Genomic DNA, 23009 nt, shown 5'->3' with positions numbered 1-23009 from the left:
CGAACCCGCACCGCTTGATGGATTGTCAGAGCATTACGGCTATCGTAGTCAGGAACCTCGCGGAGTGATATTACTGTGCTTCAACATAATATTACCATATTGTGTGTGTGTGTATAACCTCTTTTTAAGTTTTGTGGATATTATACATGGTTATGCTCAGGATATGTCAGCCCATTTTCACTGGAAATGCCTTTTGGTTAAACTGCCAGCAAGGAATCTGTATTTTCACTGTTAAATTTTTATGTAGCTTTAATGCACATAAAAAAACAGCTGCTTGTTTAAGTGAAAATACATTGATGTTTTTTTCTTCTTTTTTTGCACTAATGAATTTGGGAGTTGTAAAGTATTTTGTCTCGCATCAATTATATTGTCAGTTATATTGTTATTGCAAATTTTCAAATGTATATTGTGATAAATATTTTTGGCCATATTGCCCTGCCCTAGTGAATAGTGTAATCAGTCTATCTCTATATATATTTGGAAGTTTAAATATATATATATGTCCAGATCTTTAAATGTTTATGAAACTGTAACCCTAAAATTACAGTACCTTGGTTGGGCCCAATAGAAGTGTATTAAAAATGCATTAGAGTAAATTAGATTAAATGCGTAATGATGTGATATATAAAAATCACTTTTTGTCAGCATTTCTTTAATGTGTTCAAACACAAAACTTAGAGACATATTGATAAAACTGTGAGACTGTACACAGATATCCTTATATTTTATGTTTAAATTTATACTTCATAAATTCATTGTCTGCAGGGTTTATTTAATTACGTCTCACCACACTAATAAGCCACCATAACGATAATCTATAACAACAACAACAACAATAATAATAATGGTTATGGTACAGGAATGGTTATGATAATGGTTATTGTACAAGGCAGAAATGGTTAAGCAAGGACTACTATTAGCACTATTAACTAAAGTTAATATTTGTAGTGCTGAGGGTTGGTTGGAGGTGATGGTCTTAGGCACCTTGGGCCAGCTCTGACTCTGAATAGCTGGCGACAGAATAATAAAGCTAAAACATAATAAATATGATGTTGAATATATAATTCATAATAAAAAAGACTAGCTCACTAAACAACAATGGTGCGGTTTATTTATTTATTTTTATTTTTTTACAGCATTGCCATTGTCTTTCCATTATGCCTTCACTGACACTAACATTGTCTACGTTGACTAATTGACTAACGTTGTAGTTCTCCAGTTCGACCGCAGGAGGCCAGTAAACAACGATTTTAAATACTCGAAGGTCAGCTATTAGTTTCAACTGGAATCTTCTGGCAAGCGGTAGATTGATCTCCAAATCACACAAAAAAGCTATATAGGCTTTGACTAATACATATAAACAATGAATATAATGCTGGAGTCCCACTTTCTAAAGTATGCGATGTCGTAAAAATATTGTAATCATATTTAATGCTCTAAATAATTATATAATAAAAATGTAAAAAAGTAATGGTTGTTTACACGCTATTGTTTAATATAGTTTTATTTTTGTCGTGTTATTTACAGGATAAGAAGTTAATTCGTATTTTACTTAAACAAAAGGAAACGAGCGGAATGTGACGTAGAAGTTTTGAGCAGCAGCTCGTGTAACTCCTGATTAATGACGTCAGGTGTAAATCCATCTCGACGGGTGTTGACTCTCCTCAGGAGGGACGGAGCTGCTAACGTCAAGTAACTTCACGCAGCGGGCTGGCGTCTCATCTACAACCAGGTAATCTGGCATTCAGCATACTGACAGTTGCCCCGTTAAAGAGTCGTGACCGGAGACGGTTTTCTTCTCCACAGCCCTCCGGGTCTTCACTCCTTAACCGTTTCTGTCCGCATCTCTTTTTTTTTTCTTTTTACGAGGTCGTTTCTGTGTCACGAATGGCGACGCTAGCTATAGCCAGCTAACCACTGCTACCCAAACAGACATGCTTTAACTAAACAAACACATCGCTGTCTTTAAGATGACCTCAACGGCTGACAGGAAAACACTCCCTGCCGGCTGTCCTTCATGGGTTTTCTTTCTTTCTTTCTTTTTCGTATTTTTTTTAAATTGCAGAGATGTTGTAGAAATAACGAATGTAACGGCTTATTTTACCGTTCACATCACTCCGCATTGCCTCTCAGTTAGCTAGCTACCCTACCACATGTATTAAATCCAAGCACCAATTTAAATTAACATCGCCGCTGGCTTCCTCTGGCCTCACTTACGTAACTAAGTTATTCATGGTTAGTTGTGCAAGTAGATTTGAGCAGGATTATCCGCTACAGGATTATTAAAAAACACCAGCTAGCTGGCTAGTTGCTTATCTGGGAAAACTGTCGCAATAAGTTGGGAGCAGTTACACTCAGTAAACTTAGATATTTGGTTTGTGGAGGCACCGAAGTTAGTACTTGTTATTGCGATCACGTATAAGTTTTCTTTTCACTTTTGTTTTTTGTTTGCTCTGGACACAAGAAGAATCCAAATTTCAGCCTTAAAAAAAGAAACACATACACACACATACAGACACACATATATGTATATATATTAGTTATAATATAGTTATTTCTTCTCGTTGGTTGTGAAATTACCAGCCTGAGGAAGTGATAGTTAACGTTTGAATCGTTTTTAAAAAAAATGACCATTATCATTGTTTATATCGGTAAATGGGCTGTAGTCAACAGGATTTACAAACGGGTTATATATTTAATTAAAAAAATAGCTGTTATGCAAGTATCTTGCATATGACATTATTTGTATTTTCAGTGTATTCTAAATGATAATCAAACCATCCTTTCAGGCCACTTCAAATGTCTTCATAGAACTACTGTGTTATATTTGTTGTCATTTCTGCTGCCCTGTTGGCAAAATTGCTCTTAACAAAGACGTTTGTAATCTTAATCAGACTTTTAACTCGGATAAGTAAAGGGCATATAAAAGTGACTTTGGCAAAACTGATTGCAGCTTTTATCTTAGAATAGAATAGAATAGAATTCAGCTTTATTGTCATTGCACATGTCGCAAGTACAAGGCAACGAAATGCAGTTTGCATCTATCCAGAAGTGCTTTGGCAATAGATATATTACAAAAATTGGTCTATTATAGGTAGGAGGGCACAAAATATGGGTCTATTATGGGTATGTTACAATGTACACGGTGTGAAGATATGTTATGAATATGCTATAACTATAAGTATGTACAGGCTTGTGACATATTATAGGTTAACAAGTTATTTACAACAGTTTCATTAATGGCTTACAGCATTGTAAGCAGCAGTGTCTTATTTCAGTTCACTGCTAAAGACTGACTTGTTTTTGTAAATTTTAGTGTAGATTTTAATAACAGTGTTGGCTTAATAATAATGTACTCTTTTAACTTGTACATTTTTAATAATAAAAATAATAATAATAATGGTGAATTTTGCTCATATTACAGAGTGTGGCAGATCTCAGGCTTCTCTGGAGGAATCCCTAATTTCAGTCATATCAGGTAAACCTATTAGTAATAGTAGTAGTAGCAGTAGTATTAGCCCTTTATTACAAAGCAAGTTTAACACACCCAGTTTTTTTTTTTTTTCATTCTCTCGATTCAAACATTGGCAATCAGAGTACCGGTAAGAGGTCACAGCTGGTTATCAAGTTGAGTCAGCTTAAAAAGTGGTGCTACTAACAGTATCTGACCAATCACAGTTTTACCTAAGTGTACTTGCTGCAAAACGGCTGACTTTACATAAGAAGATAAAAAAAAAAAAGAAAAATATGAAGGATTAAACACATAACAAAGGCTGAACTGAAAATTAGGCCAAATTAGTGCAAATTTGATACAACTTTAGGAAGTATCAAATATGATCATTAGTGCTCAGAGTACATTAAAACTGTTGTGAAATTGCTTGCAGCCAGCAGGAAAAAAATATCAAAGGTAAAATAATGCTGTTGCTCGTCAAGGAAAATCAAAGACTTTAGACACTTCAACTATCTGTGCACAGATGTCCAAGGGATCTTCTGGGAATGGTGACCTTGTTTTCACTAGAACTCAGCAGTCATTTCATACCTGTTGATCTCTAATCTGCAATTTAGCCTAGTTCAAGGCAGGTTAGGTTTGCAGCATACGTTACCATGGTAAAATACCCTAGTAAGTAAGGCCTGGTATTTCTTGTAAAAAATACCTAAACAGACAAACATACACAAAAAAACACCTTAATACATTGAGAAAAGAGAAATGTCAAACTGACTGAACTACACCAGTGCTAGCATGCAGCCTCAAAATACAGGAGTGTATGTTGTGGCTCTATTAGGGGAGCTTGTTATTGTTGCTGCTTATAAGTGTAGATGCCATTATAGAAATTGATAAATGAGCACATTGGTTAGTCAGCTTTCAGCCCAAAGAAACATCACTGAGTCAGTTAACATAATTGACCTACATTTAATAGGTAGGGTTTGTGGCATATTTAGTATTAGCATTGAGGTTTGTTTCTGACTCAGAAAGAATCATTTGAGGTTTGCTGTGCACATAAGTGTATTTATTTGCTAACGGAAATTAATCTGTGCTATTGATTTGACAGCGACTAGTGTGCATGTATGTTTTTGATAAATGATGTGTTAATAAACAGATATACAATTTTGGTACATTTGAAACCCCAGCTAACAAGACTAACTGGCAAAGGAGAATTTTTCTGCAGTTTAATTTCTTTTGTTATTTTTCTCCTCTGCACTTAGCAAACATCTTCTTTAGCATCATATGCTTTGAACACCTTAATATAACTGAAGAATGTGCTGAAATGATATCAGGAGATCACTGGGACAGGCTCAAAATTTGCACCGCTGGTCTTTAAAGTCAATCTTTATTTATTTTGTGGGCATTTCTGTTTATATCAGTTTGAATAAAAAGGTCTCCCATAGTTTAAAAATATAGGGTAGTGATATTTCAACATCAAAACAAACTGAAGTCTAGAGACATTTCAACACTTTCTTTGGTCGGCGAGGAATGATCTAGTCCACACAAAACTCCTTTGTCTGTATACTCGTCTCTGTGTAGCAGCACCTTTCTTTTCCTCTCCAGATAAGCTCACATATTTAAGAAGTCAGTTCACATTTGACTAAAACAGATGGAGGAAGTTTTTTTCAGTGGGTTTTGTTTGTACTAGATTCCAGTGGTACTTTATGGACTTGCCACCGTTTATGTGAGAATTAAAATATTATAATCAATCTTACACAGACATCTTTGGATCAGAGGTGTTGGCGTGCCAGTGCTGTTTCAAAACGGGCCTACACGATTCGTCCACATTTAGTAGAGGCATAGTATCTGTATAACGTACTTAAAAGAAGTCTCAATTTTGACATTTTTTTTGCCCATTGTTATAAACAGCTTTTTTATTGCAGTCCTATCAGAAGGCTAAAACATGTTTAGCCAGATTTAGGAAAAACCATTACTGTTTTGTAGACATTCCCTCATCAGAAAGACTTCGTTTAGAGTCTTTAAAATTAAGGGGTCTGTTGTATTAACAGTAGTGTAGTCTATTACACATATTTTCAAGTATGTAGAGGTTCATGTATAGATGTGAGAGCCTGCTTCTTTCTGTGTTAGTACTTTCACTTCTCTGACCTAACAGGTGGAAAATGCAAATGATGTGTTTCCTTAGAACAAATTATAGCACCATGCAATAACACAGTCTTTGGTTTTGCTTGTGCCTTGGAGTTGTCATCACTGGACATACATACTTTTAAATCTCCCCCCAAAATTGTTGTTCTTCTCCGAGGCATTTGTTGCACCTTACATTCAGACACCATTTGCATTATTTAAGCAGAGAGAAGAGGTGCTTCCTGCCGAAACCTGAGCACCGGGGAAGGATGGAGGAGCTCACGATTGTATTGCTGTTGAAGTTTTCACACCTAGCAGTTCATTTCATTCTTCATTTAATTCAGGCCTTCCCTGGAATTGCTTTTGCTAAAGGCTTCTTCTTAACTGGTGGCTGTCACTCAGGAGGTGTAGAGCAGGTCATCTGGTAATCGGAAGGTTGGTTCCTGCCAAATATCCTTGGGCATGAATCGGTGAATGTATAAAGCACTTTGAGCGCTCGGAGTAGAAAAGCACTATATAAGAACCAGTCCATTTACCATTCTTTACTGCACTCAAGATCATCCAGGTTTTCACACAGTAATCACACTTACTCTGGTCATCTTATGGTTTTTACTGCTTTATCTTGGTTTATAAGACTGCAATTGAATAATTTGGTTTTAGTTGCAAATGAAATGTAAACCCATCATGATATTGTTTTCATGTTCAAATGAACAGTTTTGCTTTTACTTCTGTTTTATTGCCAGGCAGTATTCCTATAAACCAAGAAAATGTGATTAACACTGCCAGCGTTAAGATGTCTTAAAACCTCTATCTTTCAATTCCCCTGAAACTTATGGTACAGTATGTGCAGACTGACATCAGCAGTTACATCAGCTCCTTCATTAGCCTCTCTGACTGTTGATGGAACATTTTATGACTGTGTCAGAGAGTAATGAGCCAGGGGACTCAAACTGTGCTCATTTTTTATTCCTCACAGGGGGGGAAGTCAACCTGTCGAGTTGTGAGTGGAGCTCACGTGTCCGACCCATTTGCTAGTTCAGACATCCGGCCAGTATGTCCAGCGATCCTCCCCCTCCGTACCCCGGAGGTCCCAGTGCGCCCCTCATCCAGGAGAAAAATGGACAACCTGGTAATAAAGCTGAACACACAGGATTGTGAATGTTACAGTAGTGGTACTGGTGGTGACATATGTTCTACATTCAGTGTGAGTGATTCGGTAAACTTCCTCAGTTCAAGAGGAAGTACATCTGCGGCCGTTTTAACTGTTGAAAAAAATTGTAATTTGCTCATTTTAAATCCAGTCTGATTTGAATAATTTAGTCAAAATTTACCTTTTGTAATATCAGTCTGACTCTGTTCTAAATTATTACAGCTTGGTCTCATTATGGAGCCTACCTACTCTGATATACTAACCAATGAAAAAGAGAAGTTCTTGAGTGCATTGAGATAATTCAAAAGCAGTTTGACCACTTCCCTACAGTTGATGTGAGAAATTTGGGCACTCACTGAGCTTGAGAGACTTCATTGTAATATTTGCTAGATTGATGAAGAACAGTAAATGTAAATCACAGCAAATAATGGTCTCAATTTTGAAAGCTTCATAGATGACCAGTGAAGTGAACACCCATGTTGTCATGCACTTGCAGCCGTGTACTACTGCAGTTATTTATTTCAGACCACAAACTTCAGTTTGTTGTGTCAGACTTGTGCGGGGCTATCTCCAGTGCCATCTTTTTAATGTGTGCTGTATTTCAGAAGCGGTAAGGACTGGTCCTCCACAGGGACAACCCCTACCTCCAGACTATGGTCCACCACCCTATGAGGCCACACAGCCAGGCTTCCTACCACCACATGTCCCTGGGGAAGGGCCCATGCCAATGCCCATGCCTATGCCTCCACCACCACAAGGTGCGACAGACTATCTGCATATATAGATAAGGAAATGAAGCATCATACTCCCACAACACACACACACACACACACACACACTTACACACTTACACTTCAGCTTGTTAACTTTCATTACTTGAAAATAGTTTATCTGGCTTCAGTTTAGTTTGGTAGAAGCCAGAAAATTGAATTAATAATGTGGAAATGTAAAAGAGCTAAAAAGAGTATTTTATTGCTCACTGGCTTGTAAATCTATTTTTCCTTTTGGCTCACGTCACTGTTGAGGCTATGGTTCATTTTCTTAAATATCATGACTGCTGTTCTTGTGCTCGCCCACTCTCATTGGTTTGTCTAAATGCAGGTGGCCACTACCCACCACCACCTGGTCACTTTCCTCAACCGATGCCAGGACAGATGGGCCCGGGTCCTGGTCACTTTGTCCACATGGGAGGTCACACAGCGACCGTCCTGGCTCCTCCAGGAGCAGCCACCACTGTGACCGTTCTGCAGGGTGAAATGTTTCAGACTTCACCAGTGCAGACTGTGTGTCCGCACTGTCAGCAGGCTATCGTCACCCGCATCTCCCACGACATCGGCCTCATGAACACACTCTTCTGCCTCTTCTGCTTCTTTGTAGGGTAAGTAGGTCCTGGAAAAGACATCTGGTGGTGGGTTTTCGCTGTTTTTACACATGAGTAATGCCTAAAAGTGACAGTAGTTTTAAATACACAGAACTAGAGCTGGATGATAAATTATTTTAAGAAAATCTGCAAGAATCATATATCTGACAATATAAAACGGTCATTATCACAGAATACTGATTGTTGTTATATTGCTACATTTCCATTGAGCTAATTTACTTGATGAGACACTTTCTAATTCAAAGTTTCACTTTATTGACACTAGATGCATTAAGTAGTCTAGGTAGTGTTTTGGAAAGTCGAGTAAACGTATAAAATAATTGCTTAACACTTCAACAAAACTAAAGTAACTTGACCATTTAACTTGTCAGGAGACTGCAGAATATTGTACATAATATATGTGTGACATATTTTTCAGCACATAATAACGCTGAAAAATATGTCACACAAAGGTCACACATCACCAGCTGCTAGTATCTCATTCTGGCCTGGTTATGCTCATTGGTGGGAGGTTGTTTTTTTTGTTTTTGTTTTTTTGACTCAAATAGTAAAAAAGTTGTTTCCAGCTTTAGCTAGATTAACTATTACTAGTTTTCAGAATGCTTTGCATTTGTTGGAAGTTGTTGAAGTAGCTCCCTTATTGGATACTAAATTGTCACTGGAGTCTCACATGTGCTCTTGCTCTCAGACACGCCCAGGTTTGTCCATAGTTGAGCATGTTAGGGAATGTGAAAGAATTCACTTTTATTCATATAGCAGCAAATACTCATAGCACTTTTATTCTAAGGTAAAGATCCCACAACAATAGAGAAAAAAAACCAACAATCAGACAACCCCCCCCCCCCATGAGCAAACACTTGTCAGCAGTGGGAAGGAAAAACTTCCTTTTAACAGGAAAAAACCTCTGGCATACCCAGACTCAAGGAGGGGCAGCTACCTGCCACGACTGGTTGGAGGTTCTGTCAGGTTTCTTTTAAAAGGGAGCTGTTTTTACTTTCCACATTCACCACAGTGAAGGCTGTCGTTTGATTATTGTAGGGACTTTACCTTCCAATATAAAACTTATTTTTCATGCTTCTGTGTTGCCATGTTCTTGACCCAGTGACTGTTTTGTGAGAGCTTAATGTACGTAACGTGTACAATCATGAGCAGGTGTTTGATTTTTGCTTCATCTTCTGTCTGTCTGCTCCTCGTTCACAGCTGTGATCTCGGCTGCTGCTTGATTCCCTGTATGATTGATGACCTCAAGGATGTGACACACACCTGCCCTTACTGTAAGGGCTACATTTATACATACAAGCGTATATGCTAACCACGGACAGCTGGATGCCACAGAGACAAGTACATGCACACACATAAACCCACAGTGCCCCCTGCTGGTAGTGACAGGCTTCTCCCCCCCCCCCCTCTACATTTTTGCAAAGTGTTGTGTAGCCCTCTTAAATTGTAAGTGAAGTTTTCTAATTAGTTCACAACATATTTCCTGTATATACCGTTCAGCATACTTCTCTCATGCATTTGAAATGTACAGTTCTCTGACTTAAGCGCAGCAGGTGAAGGCGCTCAGAGGCACACAGGTAAATTTGTGATGTTTCGCATGTGAATAAAAAAAGGAAAAAAAAACAAAACAAAAAACTGCCTCTGTTAGAGAACGCTGTGAAAATGTCACTTTATTTGAATTCATCTGTGAATTTTGCTCTATAGCAGGGGTAGGCAACCTTTCTGATGACGAGTGCTATGTAAAATTTCCTCAGAAGTCAGTGTGCCATATGATTGCATTAGCAATAAATTTAATAACGCTCTATATTAACAGTTACACACTATATAGAACCACTTGTTCTATATTTATTCGCAGATGTTGGCAGCTATCAGCGAATAGTTATCAGCTATTTTGAAACAGAAAAAGACACTTTTTATCCATAACAGCAAATGAACTGTACAACAGAAAATACAAATGCTATTTATGGTCTCCTCACAACAATGATAAGAAAAATAAACTGAGACAATGTGGCATCTTTTTTAATACAGAGATACACATGTTAAAGTGATCTTTGGTCTCCCACTCAGATACAAAGGTCTCTGAGTGTCCAGCATTCAGACGGCTACCTGAGGACACTCTTCGTGTGGGAGAAAACCGGCTCACACAGATATGTAGAGCCAAATACTGTCAATAAGGCCTCTGCAATGTTCTGAAGACAGTTAAACTTGTCAGGTAGTGATGTCCAGCAGGTGAAAATGCAAGCTCCATGAACACACACAGCTGTGGATTCCAGCTGCTTCGATGTCGCATTAACTGGCATTAACTCAGCCAGTTAATGCAAGACAAATCTAGCTGCTCATTAAAGCTTTCTGGTTTGATCAGAAAATAAAACATTGGTCTATAAACCTGAAAGTCCCAAAAATGCATTGTGAATTCTGTCTCGAGTCTACGGATGTATCCGTGTATCTCCGTGGTGCTGATGCTGTGCTGAGCGGAAAGCTGCTGAAGCTTTTGAAGTGTCGGAATGTGGAAAGCTAACAACGTCCCTCTCACCAATAGGCTAAGGTCTCAGGAATTCGCATGATAAGGTGGGGCCAGGTTTCACAATGAACTCACCCGAAACTCTGGCTGATTGGGACCCACACCCAGTTTCACACCTTGGCTCAGGCGATTAGAGGATCATCAGGGGGTCCTTTTGTCCCTCTGTGGGGGGATACTCCCACTAGGTTTATATCTGGGACTCTCCACCATTTGACCTTAGAACTGAAGAAGCTTCTCGGATGAGAGGTGAAACGTCTTCAAGTAACTTAAAGAAGTCCAGACGCTTTTCTTTGCAAGCTCCTTTGACTTTACATCAGATAAAAACTTTGGTTGTAAGATTCAGATAATTATTTAATAACACCAAGACATTTTAAATGAGAATAAGAAAGAAAAGTATTTCTTTGTGCCCCCCTTTCCCTGTTAATGCCCTACATGGCCCCCTGGCAACACTTTGCTAGACCCGCCCCTGCACAGTTACCAGCTGTCAGCTACCTAAAAAAGGATCCTGGTGTTATTTGTCTCTCAGAAACAGTTCATAACTTCAACTCATTCATGTCACCTAAAAGGTAAACCTGTTTCTCCATCACCTGTTCAGCTCTGATGATTCAGTAAGGACATCTCCTGGTTTCATCTTCATGTTTCCCTCTCACCACATATCCAAACCGACATCATGACCAGCAGCTTTACAGCTGTGGCTCCAGCAAACATCAGCTGATACTAGAAATTAATATTAAATAAATTCTAACAACAGCTGATCAAGCTTAAACGTGCTGCTGTTGTTTAACGCGACATCCGCTGGTTTCCTCTTTCTGGCGCAAAGTGGGCGATAAACAAACAAGAGAGAAAAGCCGATCAGCTGATCATTGATCAGTTTCATGATTGAAGTAGAAACAGGAGAGGGAGGGGAGAGAATGAGAGAAGAAGAGGCAGCTGTGCAGCAAAGACACAGAGTAACTCCAGCTTTGTGTCTTTTTCATTGTAGCTGAAGTCCGGGACAAACTGTTCCTTTTCAGCTCAATACGAAACGCGTAATATTTTCTCTGAATACGAGACGATTCCGTTTTTTACGGGACGGTTGGCAACTCTACTAACTAACCTTGTGAATAAAATAAAGTTCAACATCAGTAACATCAAAACAACCACCCAGCTGTATAGAAACTGTCATGCTAGGTAGCACGCAGCTATTGTAACTGACTGTAAAAAGTCAGCTTAACTAAAATAAACTCCACCTAAACTTGTTTTATATCTGACCCAGACAGACTGCAGGTCATAACTTCTTACCTGAAGTTCAGTTCAACTGACGCTCGGACCGGCGGCTGCCTCGGGTCTCTCCTCTTGCCTCCCCTTTCTCTCATCCACCTGCTGGCCTCCACCACTTGCTAATGTTACTGAATCTGTGGAAGGTCCGCCATAGCCACCACCAAATAACTGAGTTGTTTTTAAACACTGGCCAGCATCTGGCCAATCCACCACCTTTCATTGTTGTACTGTAACAAAAAAATAAAATAAAATAAAAAACTGATGGCACGACCAGCTATGGTTGTGCCATCAGTTAACCCTTCCTAGGGTTGCCGACCCCTGCTCTATAGCAAGTGTATTCCAACATGGGTTAATTTTTAACTTTGATGTCAGATATTTAATTCATTATTTTAATATTTAGAACTGAACTTTTATTTTCCTTTGTCTGGTTATTTTGTTCCAGCAGGTCTAGTGCTTTTAATCATCGATCCCTTTTGAATGTGAGCAAAATGAACCATTTATAATATTTAGCTACTAAATCTACTTGTTGGGAAAGTCCCAAGATTTATGTTAACCTGCTATATTTTGTTATTAATTTGGGCTGTAGTCACAAAATGTCCTGTGACTTACTGTTGAGCTAATGCTCATCAGTGCCCTCTGTCTGTAAAGGTGTTTTATTTTGATGATTGAGTCATTATTTGCACTTTAAGTTAAAGTTCACCTTTGCCCCTCAGATGCATCATTTGTCTAGGGGGGAAAAAAAAGTGCGACCACCTATGCATCATTTGGTTTTTACTTTGGTTTGCTGTTAGCTGAGTGAATCCCACCATGGTTGCACCTTTTCAGAATTTAGTAGATGGAAGTAGAGCTGACAGACTTAGGGCTCGACTGTTACTGATGGACGAACACTTCACAACATCTCAGTAGTGATTTGTCCTGTCGCTGGCCAAATGCTGAGTCTGAGTCGTTTAAGATGATTTTCAAAATAGTTATTTCAAAACAAACAGAAAATTGTTACTAGTGGCACAGTGTGTTATATTTGTTCTGTTAAGTGTTCTGTTATAACGTTAATTTATTTTGAAAAGTCATTCCAAGTCACTCTCACTGATGAGAGGTGCTAACATGTATAATTTAACGTACAGCACTATCATTACAGTGGTGGGACCATCTTCCCACAGAGTCCCTGACTTAGCGTTAGCCTTTCCCGATGACTTGCATTGCTCAGAGGCATGTTAAAAAAACAATTACAGATACTAAATAGTGAGCTCTTTGCTAGGAAAAAGCTTTAAATAACAAATTAACTCCAACATTGCGATCCTACTGAATTTAACACCAACAGATACTGTTCCACCATCAGCATGCTGGATGTCTCATGCACCAAGCGCAGAGTTTGTCTGCACGAGTCACACATTGAAACAAGTCATTCTCACTGGCAAGTTCCTGACTCTATGTGCATTTGTTTTTGTTTTCCTTGAGGCTAACGGAGCTCTGCAAGAAAATCAATATGAAATGAAGGATTGCATTGAAATATTAATACGGTGTAACGCACACCATTGTTGTGGATTTTGGTGGTCTGCATTGCTCTAAATGTCTGTGAAATGTATAACTATGTAAGTCAAAGATTTGTTTGACTGTTGTATACAGCTACTATTTTATCAATAAAAGTCATGAAGGAAACTCAATTTTGAAATTGTGAAAGTGGATATTTTATTTAAATATTAAATGTAAAGCAAAAAAATAAATGTTTCTCAGCTGTGCTTGTGAATGAAGCTGAAAAACACAGCTATAGGTGAAAAAGTGTCAATCTCTCCATCGATGTCCGCACTGAGCGTTGCAGCATTTGTAGAACGTGGTCATCGGTTCGTCTGCTGATCTGGTCTGAATCTGCATGAAGTATGCTCGAGGATGCTCGCACTTCGGGCACGTTTCTGTAAATGGACAAGTGCATCATGTCAGTGTGGAATCACTAATACTTTTGGGATTGGCTCATTTAATTTAATTCCATTCAACCATGCAGTATATAGAAAAATGCACGGAGTAGCATCACTGATACAGGATGTTCCTAATTTTGACAAAGATGCACTTATAAGAAAGTTAAAGCACCCATCCTGCCAGGTTTCTCAAACTAGCACCTGGAGGCCAAAGTAATGTCATCCAGAGTGCAAATACAATAACTTCAGTTTTTCTTAAGTAAAAAAATTACACATTATCGAGGTCTCTTATTAGCCTGTAGTATGTAATTTGTGTTAAATAAATATGAAATCTGGTCTTTATTTAGAAATAATGCTCTTTAGTAACCAATTGAAGGAATTTGACTCGTAATGGACTTTAATTCTTTCAATTTCTTGCCCGTGTTGCCATTCACAGGAAAAAAACAACCTGCAGAAAGGTTGTTGTTTACGTCCTACCCTGAAGGGGGTGCAATCCGGCAATGTAATGATGCAAAGACAAACTTTTTCTCACACTTAACAACCCCATATTAATTTTAGCTCTTCCATCCCTGGTATCCATTATAATAGACTAAACCTTCCTAAATTAACAAAGACAGCAGCGGTCAAGAAGTATAAAAGCCACCTCACTAATGATTAAAACAAACAAGCCAACACAAAATGAAATGTACGAAAATGCCATATAAATTACCATCCTCTGAAAAGACAAACACAAACATAGACAGACACACACTGTAATTAAAAGTTTGTATAAAATGCATTTTTACTCAGTGGAGGTCTCTAGCATATGCTGGCTCCCTAAAATGTGACTCAGTCATCATATCATTGACAAACTCCACCTGGTTATCAGGAATTAGAAAAATATATCTAGTTCCAGAGAATTTATGGAGAAGACTTTCACGTTGATGTCATCAAGGGTGGACCAAAAAAAAAAAAAAAAAAAAGACATTCTATTCTTTATAATATGAAGTGTTGGTCTCCAAGCTGGATAGTTAAAAAGCTACAGTTGTCTTTCTTAGAGCTTTAATCTATCTGTAGAGTTATGTTTTTATTGGGCTGGGATATTGCAACAGCCCAATTTGTTTTTCAGTCATTCTGTTGTCATTTGGTGGTGTGCTTGTGGTCATTGTGCTGTTGAATGATGCAATTTTAACCATCTGTCAGATAGACAGCCTCACATTTAACTCTAGAATATTTATATACAGAGGAGTTTCTGTTTGACACAGTGACAACATTGTGCCCAAACGTTAAGGTAGCAGCAGCTGGCAGGGACTCACCCTCTTAATTAAGAATGTACTTTGTTTTTCACAGTATTGCACATGAAAACTCTGTTTTTCACATGACTGTTAACTTGAGCTACACATTTGACAGTCCATATTGACAGTGTTAATAGATATTTACCCTAAAATAACGAAAAACTGAAGGACCTAGCTCAAGTGGTTTTCTAAATAATTACATTTTTAAATGGCACAACAAAATACATCCCTACTGTCATCCATGGGAATACTTGGATGCCAACAACAGTTCAGAAGTGCATATTTCCCCTCAGTGTATTAAAGGAAAAGCTGTCCATGGTCAGGTGGGAAGTTTTTGTTTCAATCTGATAAATTGAGTTGATCCAAACACACGCTTGCTCACACACATCACGGGTAAGAAGTGGAAGAAGATGGATGGCTGGCTGGATAACTTTGTTTTAAAAAGTGCTTCTTTTAAAGAGTTTCATTTTGACATGAAAGTGTGTTAAGAGTTTTGACCCCACAATACTTGTTGTCAGCAATCACATTGAGCTAATAAGCCTGTATCCAGTTGTCAAAAACTGTACTACAAACCACTCAAAGGCACTGCAGACATTGGTGTTTCGAGCAGGAATGCGGGACGATAGACACAACTTAACTCTCAAACTAATTAAAAAAACAACAACATCAATATTTCTTCAACCAGTTAATTTTGCGATTATAAACAGATACATAGACCACACCATAAACTATTTTGATGACACTCACCAGGTGTTGAGTCCACGTTTTCCCACGCAGCAGCTCCACCCAGAACATCATCCACCTCCTTTAACTTCGGATACTTCCTGTTATTTACCTACAGGGGTTTAAACAGATAAGGTGAGGCTCTCAGAAGCCACGCTAACCTTAATGTAAGATGTGATACATTATATGTGAAATATTTCGTCGTTACTCACCTTTCGTGTGATGTTATGTACGTAGGGACAGGTGTTACACGCGAATCTCATGCACTTCTGCCCTTCCTCGACGATTAACACGTTCCCGCAGGTTGGACAGAAAAGAAGCATGTTAGCACGTACTTAAAAAACAAAACCCTGTTAGATTTTGAACTATTAAACAACACTAGCACTCTATGAACTCAGCTGTAAACACTGCTGCGTGTGGAGCACCGGAAGAGAAGGAGAGAAAATGAGATGCACCCATATTGAGAGTTCGGTGAGAAACAAAGGCTTATTAAGCGGAACCATGTTTTCTGAGCCCCATTTCCTCGCCCGGTTATTATTGGTGACGGACGCACTTACTTCCACTGGCTTCCAGTTAAATTAGTTTCCATTAAAAAGTATATTTTCCCCAAAGTTATAAATTAAGTCGACAAACTGCCTGTTAAACTGCCTGTTAAGCTGCTTGTCTGTTGAGTAAATTTAGCAGCTGGCGGTGATGGAGGAGGAGCAGAGAGCGGGTACCGCTGCTGCTGGAGCTGCAGAAGGAGGACAATCAGTGAAGGATGAAGAAGAGGTAAAAGAGGAAGATGTGACACATACAGCAACTCAAGGCGAAGAGGAGGAAGATGAGGACGCTCTTCCTCATTCAGAAATCTTGGATATTTTCGAGGAAGGACTTGCTCGACTCGTGCAGGATCCTTTGCTCTGTGACCTGCCGATTCAGGTGCTCCGTACACTACATGAACATGCGCATGTGCATCGCATACATACAGACAAGAGATTTGCATTTATGGTCAAAAGAGACATCACCTCATATAATGACTTATTACAAAGCCATTGGTATACACTCACCGGCCACTCCTAGTATCCTGATCCATCATAAAGGTGCTATGTTGGACTGAGATCCTGTGCCTGTCACAGACACCAGACTGAGATCTGGTGTCTGTGAATTCATTGTTGTGTTAAAGAAACCAACTTGAGATGTTTTGAGCTTTGTAACATGCTGTTATCTTGCTGGAAGCAGCCTTCAGATGATGGCTACATGTGGTCATAAAGAGTTGGACATTGTCAGCAATAGTAGGGGGTATATATAGGCTGTTGGGTTTAATCGACTCTCGGCTGGTACTAAACATCCCAAAGTGTGCAAAGAAAATATCCCCACATTGCAACAGAAATCAAGACAGCAGAAATCAAGACACATCAGACCAGGCAACATTTTCCCAATCTACTATTATTCAGTTTTAGTGAGTGTGTGAATTTTAGCCTTCCTGGTTTTAGGTGACAGGAGTGTCGCCCCCCCAGTGTGGTCTTCTGCTGTTGTAGGATGCCTGCTTCAGAGTTTGATGTGTTGCATGTTCAAAGATGCTCTTCTGATACCTTGTTTATAACAAACGGTTGTTGGAGTTACTGAAGCATTCTGGCTATTCTTATCTGACCTCTGGCTTCATCAAATCACTGGTTCTCACGTAGAGAACTGACGCTCGCCGGATATTTTCTCTTTTTCTCTGTAAACACTGGAGATAGTTGTATGGTAAAATCCAAGTAGATCAGCACTTTCTGAAATACTCAAACCAGCCAACATGCTGCTGTAAAAGTAACTTTTCTTCATCCTTTTGATTCTTGGTTTGATCTTCAGCGTGACATCGGGACGATGCCTAATTGCTACCGTGGCTGTTTAAGTATCTGTAGAAGTTGAAAAGGCTTGTCTTCCAAATTTTCCAGTGAGTGTATAAAGACGCTAGTGTCTGGTTTTGTCTGATTGGTGTTTCAATCTTAAACACGCATGCTTAACTAGCAAAAATGCCGTAACAACCTGTTGTTCAACACTGTAGGTTCAGGTTCAGGTTTATTCATTTATATAGCACATTTACAAACAACAGGGTTGATCAAAGTGCTTAACAATCGGCAAAAAAACAGCAAGAGATTAATGTGAAATGAATGTGAAATATTTATTTTGGTCAACAACAACAACAGATTATCATTTACACAAAGTACTCAATCAAACAGTAACCCAAAAAGGAATAGGCTGAAGCCTTGTGGCTTATAATTATCCTATCCTTTACCCCCATAGGAATAATCAAATCCTTAACCTAGAAAATAAATAGTGTTGATAAATAAGTTATATAACAGTTTGAAAAGAAATCAATGATAAATCAAGAAATTAAATCATCAAACCAAATTTCTATAACCTTGTATGATACAAATGTTTAAATTCTTCCTGAAAAATGACAAAGAAAAACACATCTTCAGTTCATCATTAGGTCCATTCTATAATTTCACTCCCATAACTGACACACATCTATACTTAACACTGGTTCTCACTTTAGGTATTTCAAACACATAAGACCACCTCAAATCACATTTTCCATCTCTTAGTTTAAACATACTTAAAATACAAATTGGAACATTCTTTTTCATCACTTGATATATCATTTCTAAAGTTTTAGAATATATAATGTCCATGAATTTTAACATAGATGATCCTACAAAAAACTGGTTGATGGACTCCCTATATCCAACTTTATTTATTATTCTAATAGCTCTTTTTTGCAATTTAAAAATTTAATCCAAATATGTTTTGTATGTGTTCCCCCAAATTTCCGCACAATAGGTCATAAAAGGCAAACAAAGGGAAGTATACAATAAATAAAGGCAGTTCTTATTCAAAGAATCTCTTGTTTTATAAAGAATAGAAATAGACTTGGATAATTTCCGTTTCACATGTTCTATGTGGGGCTTCCAACAAAGTTTATCATCAATAATTACTCCTAAAAATTTTGTCTCATATACTCTTTCAATTTCAACATTATTTAAATTCAATTTTACTTTAATATTACTTTTGCTTCCTCCAAATAACATAAATTTTGTTTTACTTTCATTCAATGATAGTTTATTAAATACAAACCATCTAATTAACTTCATGAGTTCTTTTCCACTGTTTTCAGTCATTTCTTTATGTCCTTTCCAGAACAAAATAAGTTAGTGTCATCAGCAAATATCACATATTTTAAAGTATCACTGGCTGTACAAATATCATTTATATAAAGTAAAAATAACTTAGGTTCCAAAACAGATCCTTGCGGAACTCCACAAGTTACTTTTCTAAGCTTAGATTTCATGTTATTAATACTCACATATTGGAATCTATTGTTCAAGTAACTATTTAACCAAAATTGTATAACACCTCTGAAACCATACCTTTCACGCTTCTGTAAAAGTAAAGAATGATCTATTGTATCGAAGGCTTTACATAAATTAAGAGTTAACAAACAAACACACCAACAAATATCAAGGGTGAAAGACATAAAACAGGCCCGATGATAGTTAAAACTAATTTGATCCAAAAGCCAAAGTAAAAAAATGAGTTTTAAGACGTGATTTAAAAGAATGTATAGACTCAGAAGTGCGAATAGAAGCACGGAGACTATTCCAGAGTCTAGGTGCTGCAATTGCAAAGGCCTGATCACCTCTGGACTTCAGCTGGGATCTAGGTTGTTCTATGAGCATCTGGCAAGATGATCTTAGTACCCTCCTGGGGTTATACAAGCGGAGGAGTTCGGTCAGGTAACTGGGTGCCAAATTGTTTAAAATTTTAAAAGTAAGCAAAAGAATTTTAAAATCTATACGGTTTTTGACAGGCAGCCAGTGCAAATTAGCTCGAACTGGGGTGATATGATCATACTTTCTAGTACCTGTTAGAAAGCGTGCAGCAGCATTTTGAACTAACTGCAAGCGGTAGAGGGAGGATTGTTGGAGGCCCAGGTATAGAGAGTTACAATAGTCCAGTCTAGAGGTGATAAATGCATGAATACGTTTTTCAAGTACTTTTAAAGGAATATAGGGCTTCGCCTTTGATATTAAACACAACTGATAAAAGCTAGTTTTTACCACTGAGGACACTTGCTTCTCCAATTTAAGAGAGCTATCCAAAAACACTCCAAGGTTTCTTACCGTGCGAGATAGATGGCTGGCAAGAGGACCAAGGGTGTCTGTTAACTGACCCAGAGGGGTATGACTATCAAAGACAATTACTTCAGTTTTATTTTCATTCAGAGTGAGAAAGTTTTGTGATAGCCAAACTTTAACATCACGAAGACAGCTGAACGAAGGTTGTAGTGGGTCAGCGACATCCAAGTTCAGGGGGAAGTAAATTTGGAAGTCGTCGGCATAGCAGTATTTTATAGGGGTCTGATCAGTGAATAATAATAAAAATAATAATAATGATACAGAACAAAATGCAATAAAAATAAATGTAAAAAAGATTAAAAATCACAGGCTGAAGTGGAACATCGCAGCATTTCCAGTTGTTCTCAGGACCTGCAGCAGACTCTTCAAGCTGCTTGCGCAATAAAAAGCCTAACAATGCCTCCTCTCTTGCACTTTGAAACAAAGAGCAGATTCCTGCAAGGGGACTTTATTTTTCCCAAAAGTTGGAAATTTCCTGTGTTACATGTGCCAAAACAAAATCCTAAGGGCATGAAAATCTAATTCAGTTATGTAAGGCCAGACACAGAAACTAATTTGCCTACAGTCTAAAAATACAAGATGAGATGACATACAGGGTGAGACTGAACACATCCACATTTTCACTGACATCGAACAAAAGCTTCAACAGTGTGAAAAGAAACTTGTGCTTCGGCTGATGTTTTTTACTCAGGTACTTCGTTTCTCTCTTTTCCACTCCTTTCCACCTTTTGTATCCCTCTGTACACTTTGACTGAACAACTGCTCGCAATAACATCCTTGGTAGAGCAGACTCCTCACAGCAGAGCAAAAGGACTCAGTCCACTGGGAAATGTCTCCAACTGATGTCATAAAAGCCCAAGACCAGCATAAATTGGTTAATTTTTAATGCAATTTTTTTTTTTACATTATTTGGGGGCTTCTCATTGTCATTATGTTATGCAGTGACGAAGAGACAGGAAAGCAGAGAGCCGGTGAGCGTAGGAAGACATGCAGCTAAGGGCTGTGTTGGAGTCTGACCTCTGCCTCTGCATTCAATCTTGCAGATTACCTGTTGGACCTGTTACCTGCACCAGCTAAACTGGTGCTGCATAGATTGCTTTTTTTATTTTGTCTAAATGAAAAACCTCAAAAATTAATTTCCATATTATATAGGCTCAAAGAACTAGGAAGCGGCTAAAAAGAAAACCGTTCGGCTTTTGCTCTTAGAAGTATGACTCAAAAATAAATTAAATAGATCAAAACATTAAGTATAAGCGAAACTAAAACTAAACTATGAACATCCAGGAACTCCCTGCATGTTTTTGAGACCAAGTGAATTTATGTGCTGACAAAAAAATGAAAAAATATTTATCTTCAGGTGACTCTGGAGGAGGTCAACTCTCAGATTGCTTTGGAGTACGGCCAGGCGATGACTGTAAGAGTCTTGAAAGCAGACGGTGAAGTGATGCGTAAGTGCTGAAGCGGCCTTGTTTTCCGTTTACATGCTTTTTAAATTCGCAAAGCCTTTTATACTCTTCTGATTAAAAAAAATCAGAAAAATCCAAAACATACAAACTGCTTTTTTTTCCTCATAGCGATTGTGGTGGTGCAAAATGCTACGGTTCTTGATCTGAAGAAGGCTATTCGCAGATTTTTGGAGCTAAAACAGCAACGTGAAGGCGGCGTGAAACACATCAGCTGGTAAACACACTCACAAACACAAGAATGAAAAAGGGCATGTTTAAAAAAAATCTTATTTTTACTCTTTCCCTGTGTTCTGTGTTTCCAGGAGATATGTTTGGAGGACGTATCATTTAGTATTTCAGGGCGAGAAGCTCGAAGATGACAAGATGAGGCTTAAAGAGTAAGTGTATCAAGTTAGCACTTTATTTAACAGTGTTGATAACGCTTATTATCCATTCACCCCCTCCCTTTCTTTTTTCATTTGTGTATATCTTCAGCTATGGGATCAGGAACAGAGATGAAGTGACGTTCATGAAGAGACTCAGGAAAAAGTGAACCACGAAAAACACTGTTTGCTGCAGTCCTCGTGTGTGCTCGTGCTCACAGCGTTTTATTCTTAAAATAACTTTAAAAAAAAAAGTTGTTGTAGTTTTTTAGCCTCTCAAAGAGGCTTCATGTAAATAAAATATTTATAAGTTGTCTCTTTTGTTTCCAGTGTGCAGTTTTGCTTTAAAGAAGCCAGACTTTCTTGTACTTCTTAAAGTCATTATAGTTCTTCAGGTTTTCTAAAGGTATTTGTTTGCCTTTGGACACTGGATGCTTTCTTACTTACTTTCATTCCAGTCCTTGTACCTTTGAGCTATGAAGCATTCAAGCACAAACAAGACACCTAACCCAAAGTATGAACCAGCGTTGTATCTACACACTTCAGACATCCAAGCAAAGAACCACTTGAATGTGATATTTAGGCACTTTGTTACTGGCAACCTGTCACAAAACACATGATATGTTCCACTTTCTTATTTAGAGTCTGCAGAATGGTCAGATAAGTTTCACAGGCATAAATAGTATTTTGTGAATGAAGGTGATTTCCAAAGAGCTACTAGCCAAAACCTTTGCATATCTCACCGTGGTGTGCAGCATGTCCTTAAAAAACATTAGTGGAGGCCAAAAGAAGAAATGCAGCAGGTAAACATAATCTGAAAAAAAAAATGCAAATACAAATCCAGCAAAGACCTGACTCAGGACCTGAGAGATACATTTGGCCCTTCAGTCGGTCCATAATATGGTTGCTGAAGCAGGGTGGCTGTCGAAGAGTCATTCTTGAGGAAGGGGGACCAGAAGAAAAGGCTGAGGTATGCAAATTTCCACAAGAATTCTACTTAAAGTCAGTGGAAACAGTGCTTTTATAGAGTGATGAATGCATATTTGAAAGTTTTGGTTCAAACCATCTTAAGTGTGTACAGAGGAGGTCAAGAGAGAAGTAGAAGAGTGAGTCTCTACAAACATCTATAAAGCAGGGTTATATTTTGGGCTCCATTTAATCGAGTGTTGTTGGGAATCCTGTCAAAACGGATGGAATAAAGAAATAAATGGTAAATGGCCTATACTTGTATAG

The 23009-nt window shown here is 38.2% G+C and overlaps 3 protein-coding genes across 4 annotated transcripts; 2 read left to right on the top strand and 1 right to left on the bottom strand.

The window, feature by feature from the left end:
• The first annotated feature begins 1604 nt into the window (after positions 1–1604).
• cdip1 (cell death-inducing p53 target 1) lies at positions 1605–9924 on the top strand. 2 transcript variants are annotated; one of them, XM_005920233.3, is made up of 6 exons: positions 1605–1732; positions 3425–3478; positions 6543–6695; positions 7322–7474; positions 7818–8094; positions 9298–9924. In XM_005920233.3, exons 3-6 carry the CDS (start codon positions 6620–6622, stop codon positions 9407–9409), a joined length of 618 nt encoding a protein of 205 aa, XP_005920295.1. In that variant the 5' UTR covers positions 1605–1732; positions 3425–3478; positions 6543–6619; the 3' UTR covers positions 9410–9924. The 2 variants fall into 2 exon arrangements, with proteins under 2 accessions (XP_005920295.1, XP_042074568.1); XM_042218634.1 differs by lacking the exon at positions 3425–3478 and having other exon boundaries at positions 1607–1732.
• Positions 9925–13200: 3276 nt separating this feature from the next.
• polr3k (polymerase (RNA) III (DNA directed) polypeptide K) lies at positions 13201–16234 on the bottom strand. Its single transcript, XM_005920234.3, has 3 exons — positions 15998–16234; positions 15810–15897; positions 13201–13785 (listed from the first exon to the last, which is right to left on the bottom strand). The coding sequence occupies exons 1-3, from the start codon at positions 16106–16108 to the stop codon at positions 13658–13660; spliced, it is 327 nt and encodes a 108-aa protein (XP_005920296.1). The 5' UTR covers positions 16109–16234; the 3' UTR covers positions 13201–13657.
• An 80-nt stretch (positions 16235–16314) lies between these two features.
• snrnp25 (small nuclear ribonucleoprotein 25) lies at positions 16315–22090 on the top strand. Its single transcript, XM_005920235.3, has 5 exons — positions 16315–16706; positions 21306–21396; positions 21523–21628; positions 21717–21791; positions 21889–22090. The coding sequence occupies exons 1-5, from the start codon at positions 16479–16481 to the stop codon at positions 21944–21946; spliced, it is 558 nt and encodes a 185-aa protein (XP_005920297.1). The 5' UTR covers positions 16315–16478; the 3' UTR covers positions 21947–22090.
• The last annotated feature ends 919 nt before the right edge of the window (positions 22091–23009 follow it).

This window comes from Haplochromis burtoni, unplaced genomic scaffold (assembly GCF_018398535.1).
Source record: "Haplochromis burtoni strain Fernald_Lab_line unplaced genomic scaffold, NCSU_Asbu1 Contig_21, whole genome shotgun sequence".
Lineage (NCBI taxonomy): Eukaryota > Metazoa > Chordata > Actinopteri > Cichliformes > Cichlidae > Haplochromis > Haplochromis burtoni.
Note: the sequence above shows the minus strand (reverse complement) of the source record. Positions and strands in the feature narration are given on the sequence as shown.

What these genes read in the sequence shown, in the direction of transcription:
- cdip1 (XM_005920233.3), top strand. Translation starts at nt 6,620, where the DNA reads ATGTCCAGCGATCCTCCCCCTCCGTACCCCGGAGGTCCCAGTGCGCCC. An exon ending in GGAGAAAAATGGACAACCTG is followed by an intron (nt 6,696 to 7,321) that starts GTAATAAAGCTG and finishes GCTGTATTTCAG; the next exon opens with AAGCGGTAAGGACTGGTCCT. An exon ending in TATGCCTCCACCACCACAAG is followed by an intron (nt 7,475 to 7,817) that starts GTGCGACAGACT and finishes GTCTAAATGCAG; the next exon opens with GTGGCCACTACCCACCACCA.
- polr3k (XM_005920234.3), bottom strand. Translation starts at nt 16,108, where the DNA reads ATGCTTCTTTTCTGTCCAACCTGCGGGAACGTGTTAATCGTCGAGGAA. An exon ending in TACATAACATCACACGAAAG is followed by an intron (nt 15,898 to 15,997) that starts GTGAGTAACGAC and finishes AAACCCCTGTAG; the next exon opens with GTAAATAACAGGAAGTATCC. An exon ending in AAACGTGGACTCAACACCTG is followed by an intron (nt 13,786 to 15,809) that starts GTGAGTGTCATC and finishes GTCCATTTACAG; the next exon opens with AAACGTGCCCGAAGTGCGAG.
- snrnp25 (XM_005920235.3), top strand. Translation starts at nt 16,479, where the DNA reads ATGGAGGAGGAGCAGAGAGCGGGTACCGCTGCTGCTGGAGCTGCAGAA. An exon ending in AGCAGACGGTGAAGTGATGC is followed by an intron (nt 21,397 to 21,522) that starts GTAAGTGCTGAA and finishes TTTTCCTCATAG; the next exon opens with CGATTGTGGTGGTGCAAAAT. An exon ending in GGCGTGAAACACATCAGCTG is followed by an intron (nt 21,629 to 21,716) that starts GTAAACACACTC and finishes CTGTGTTTCCAG; the next exon opens with GAGATATGTTTGGAGGACGT.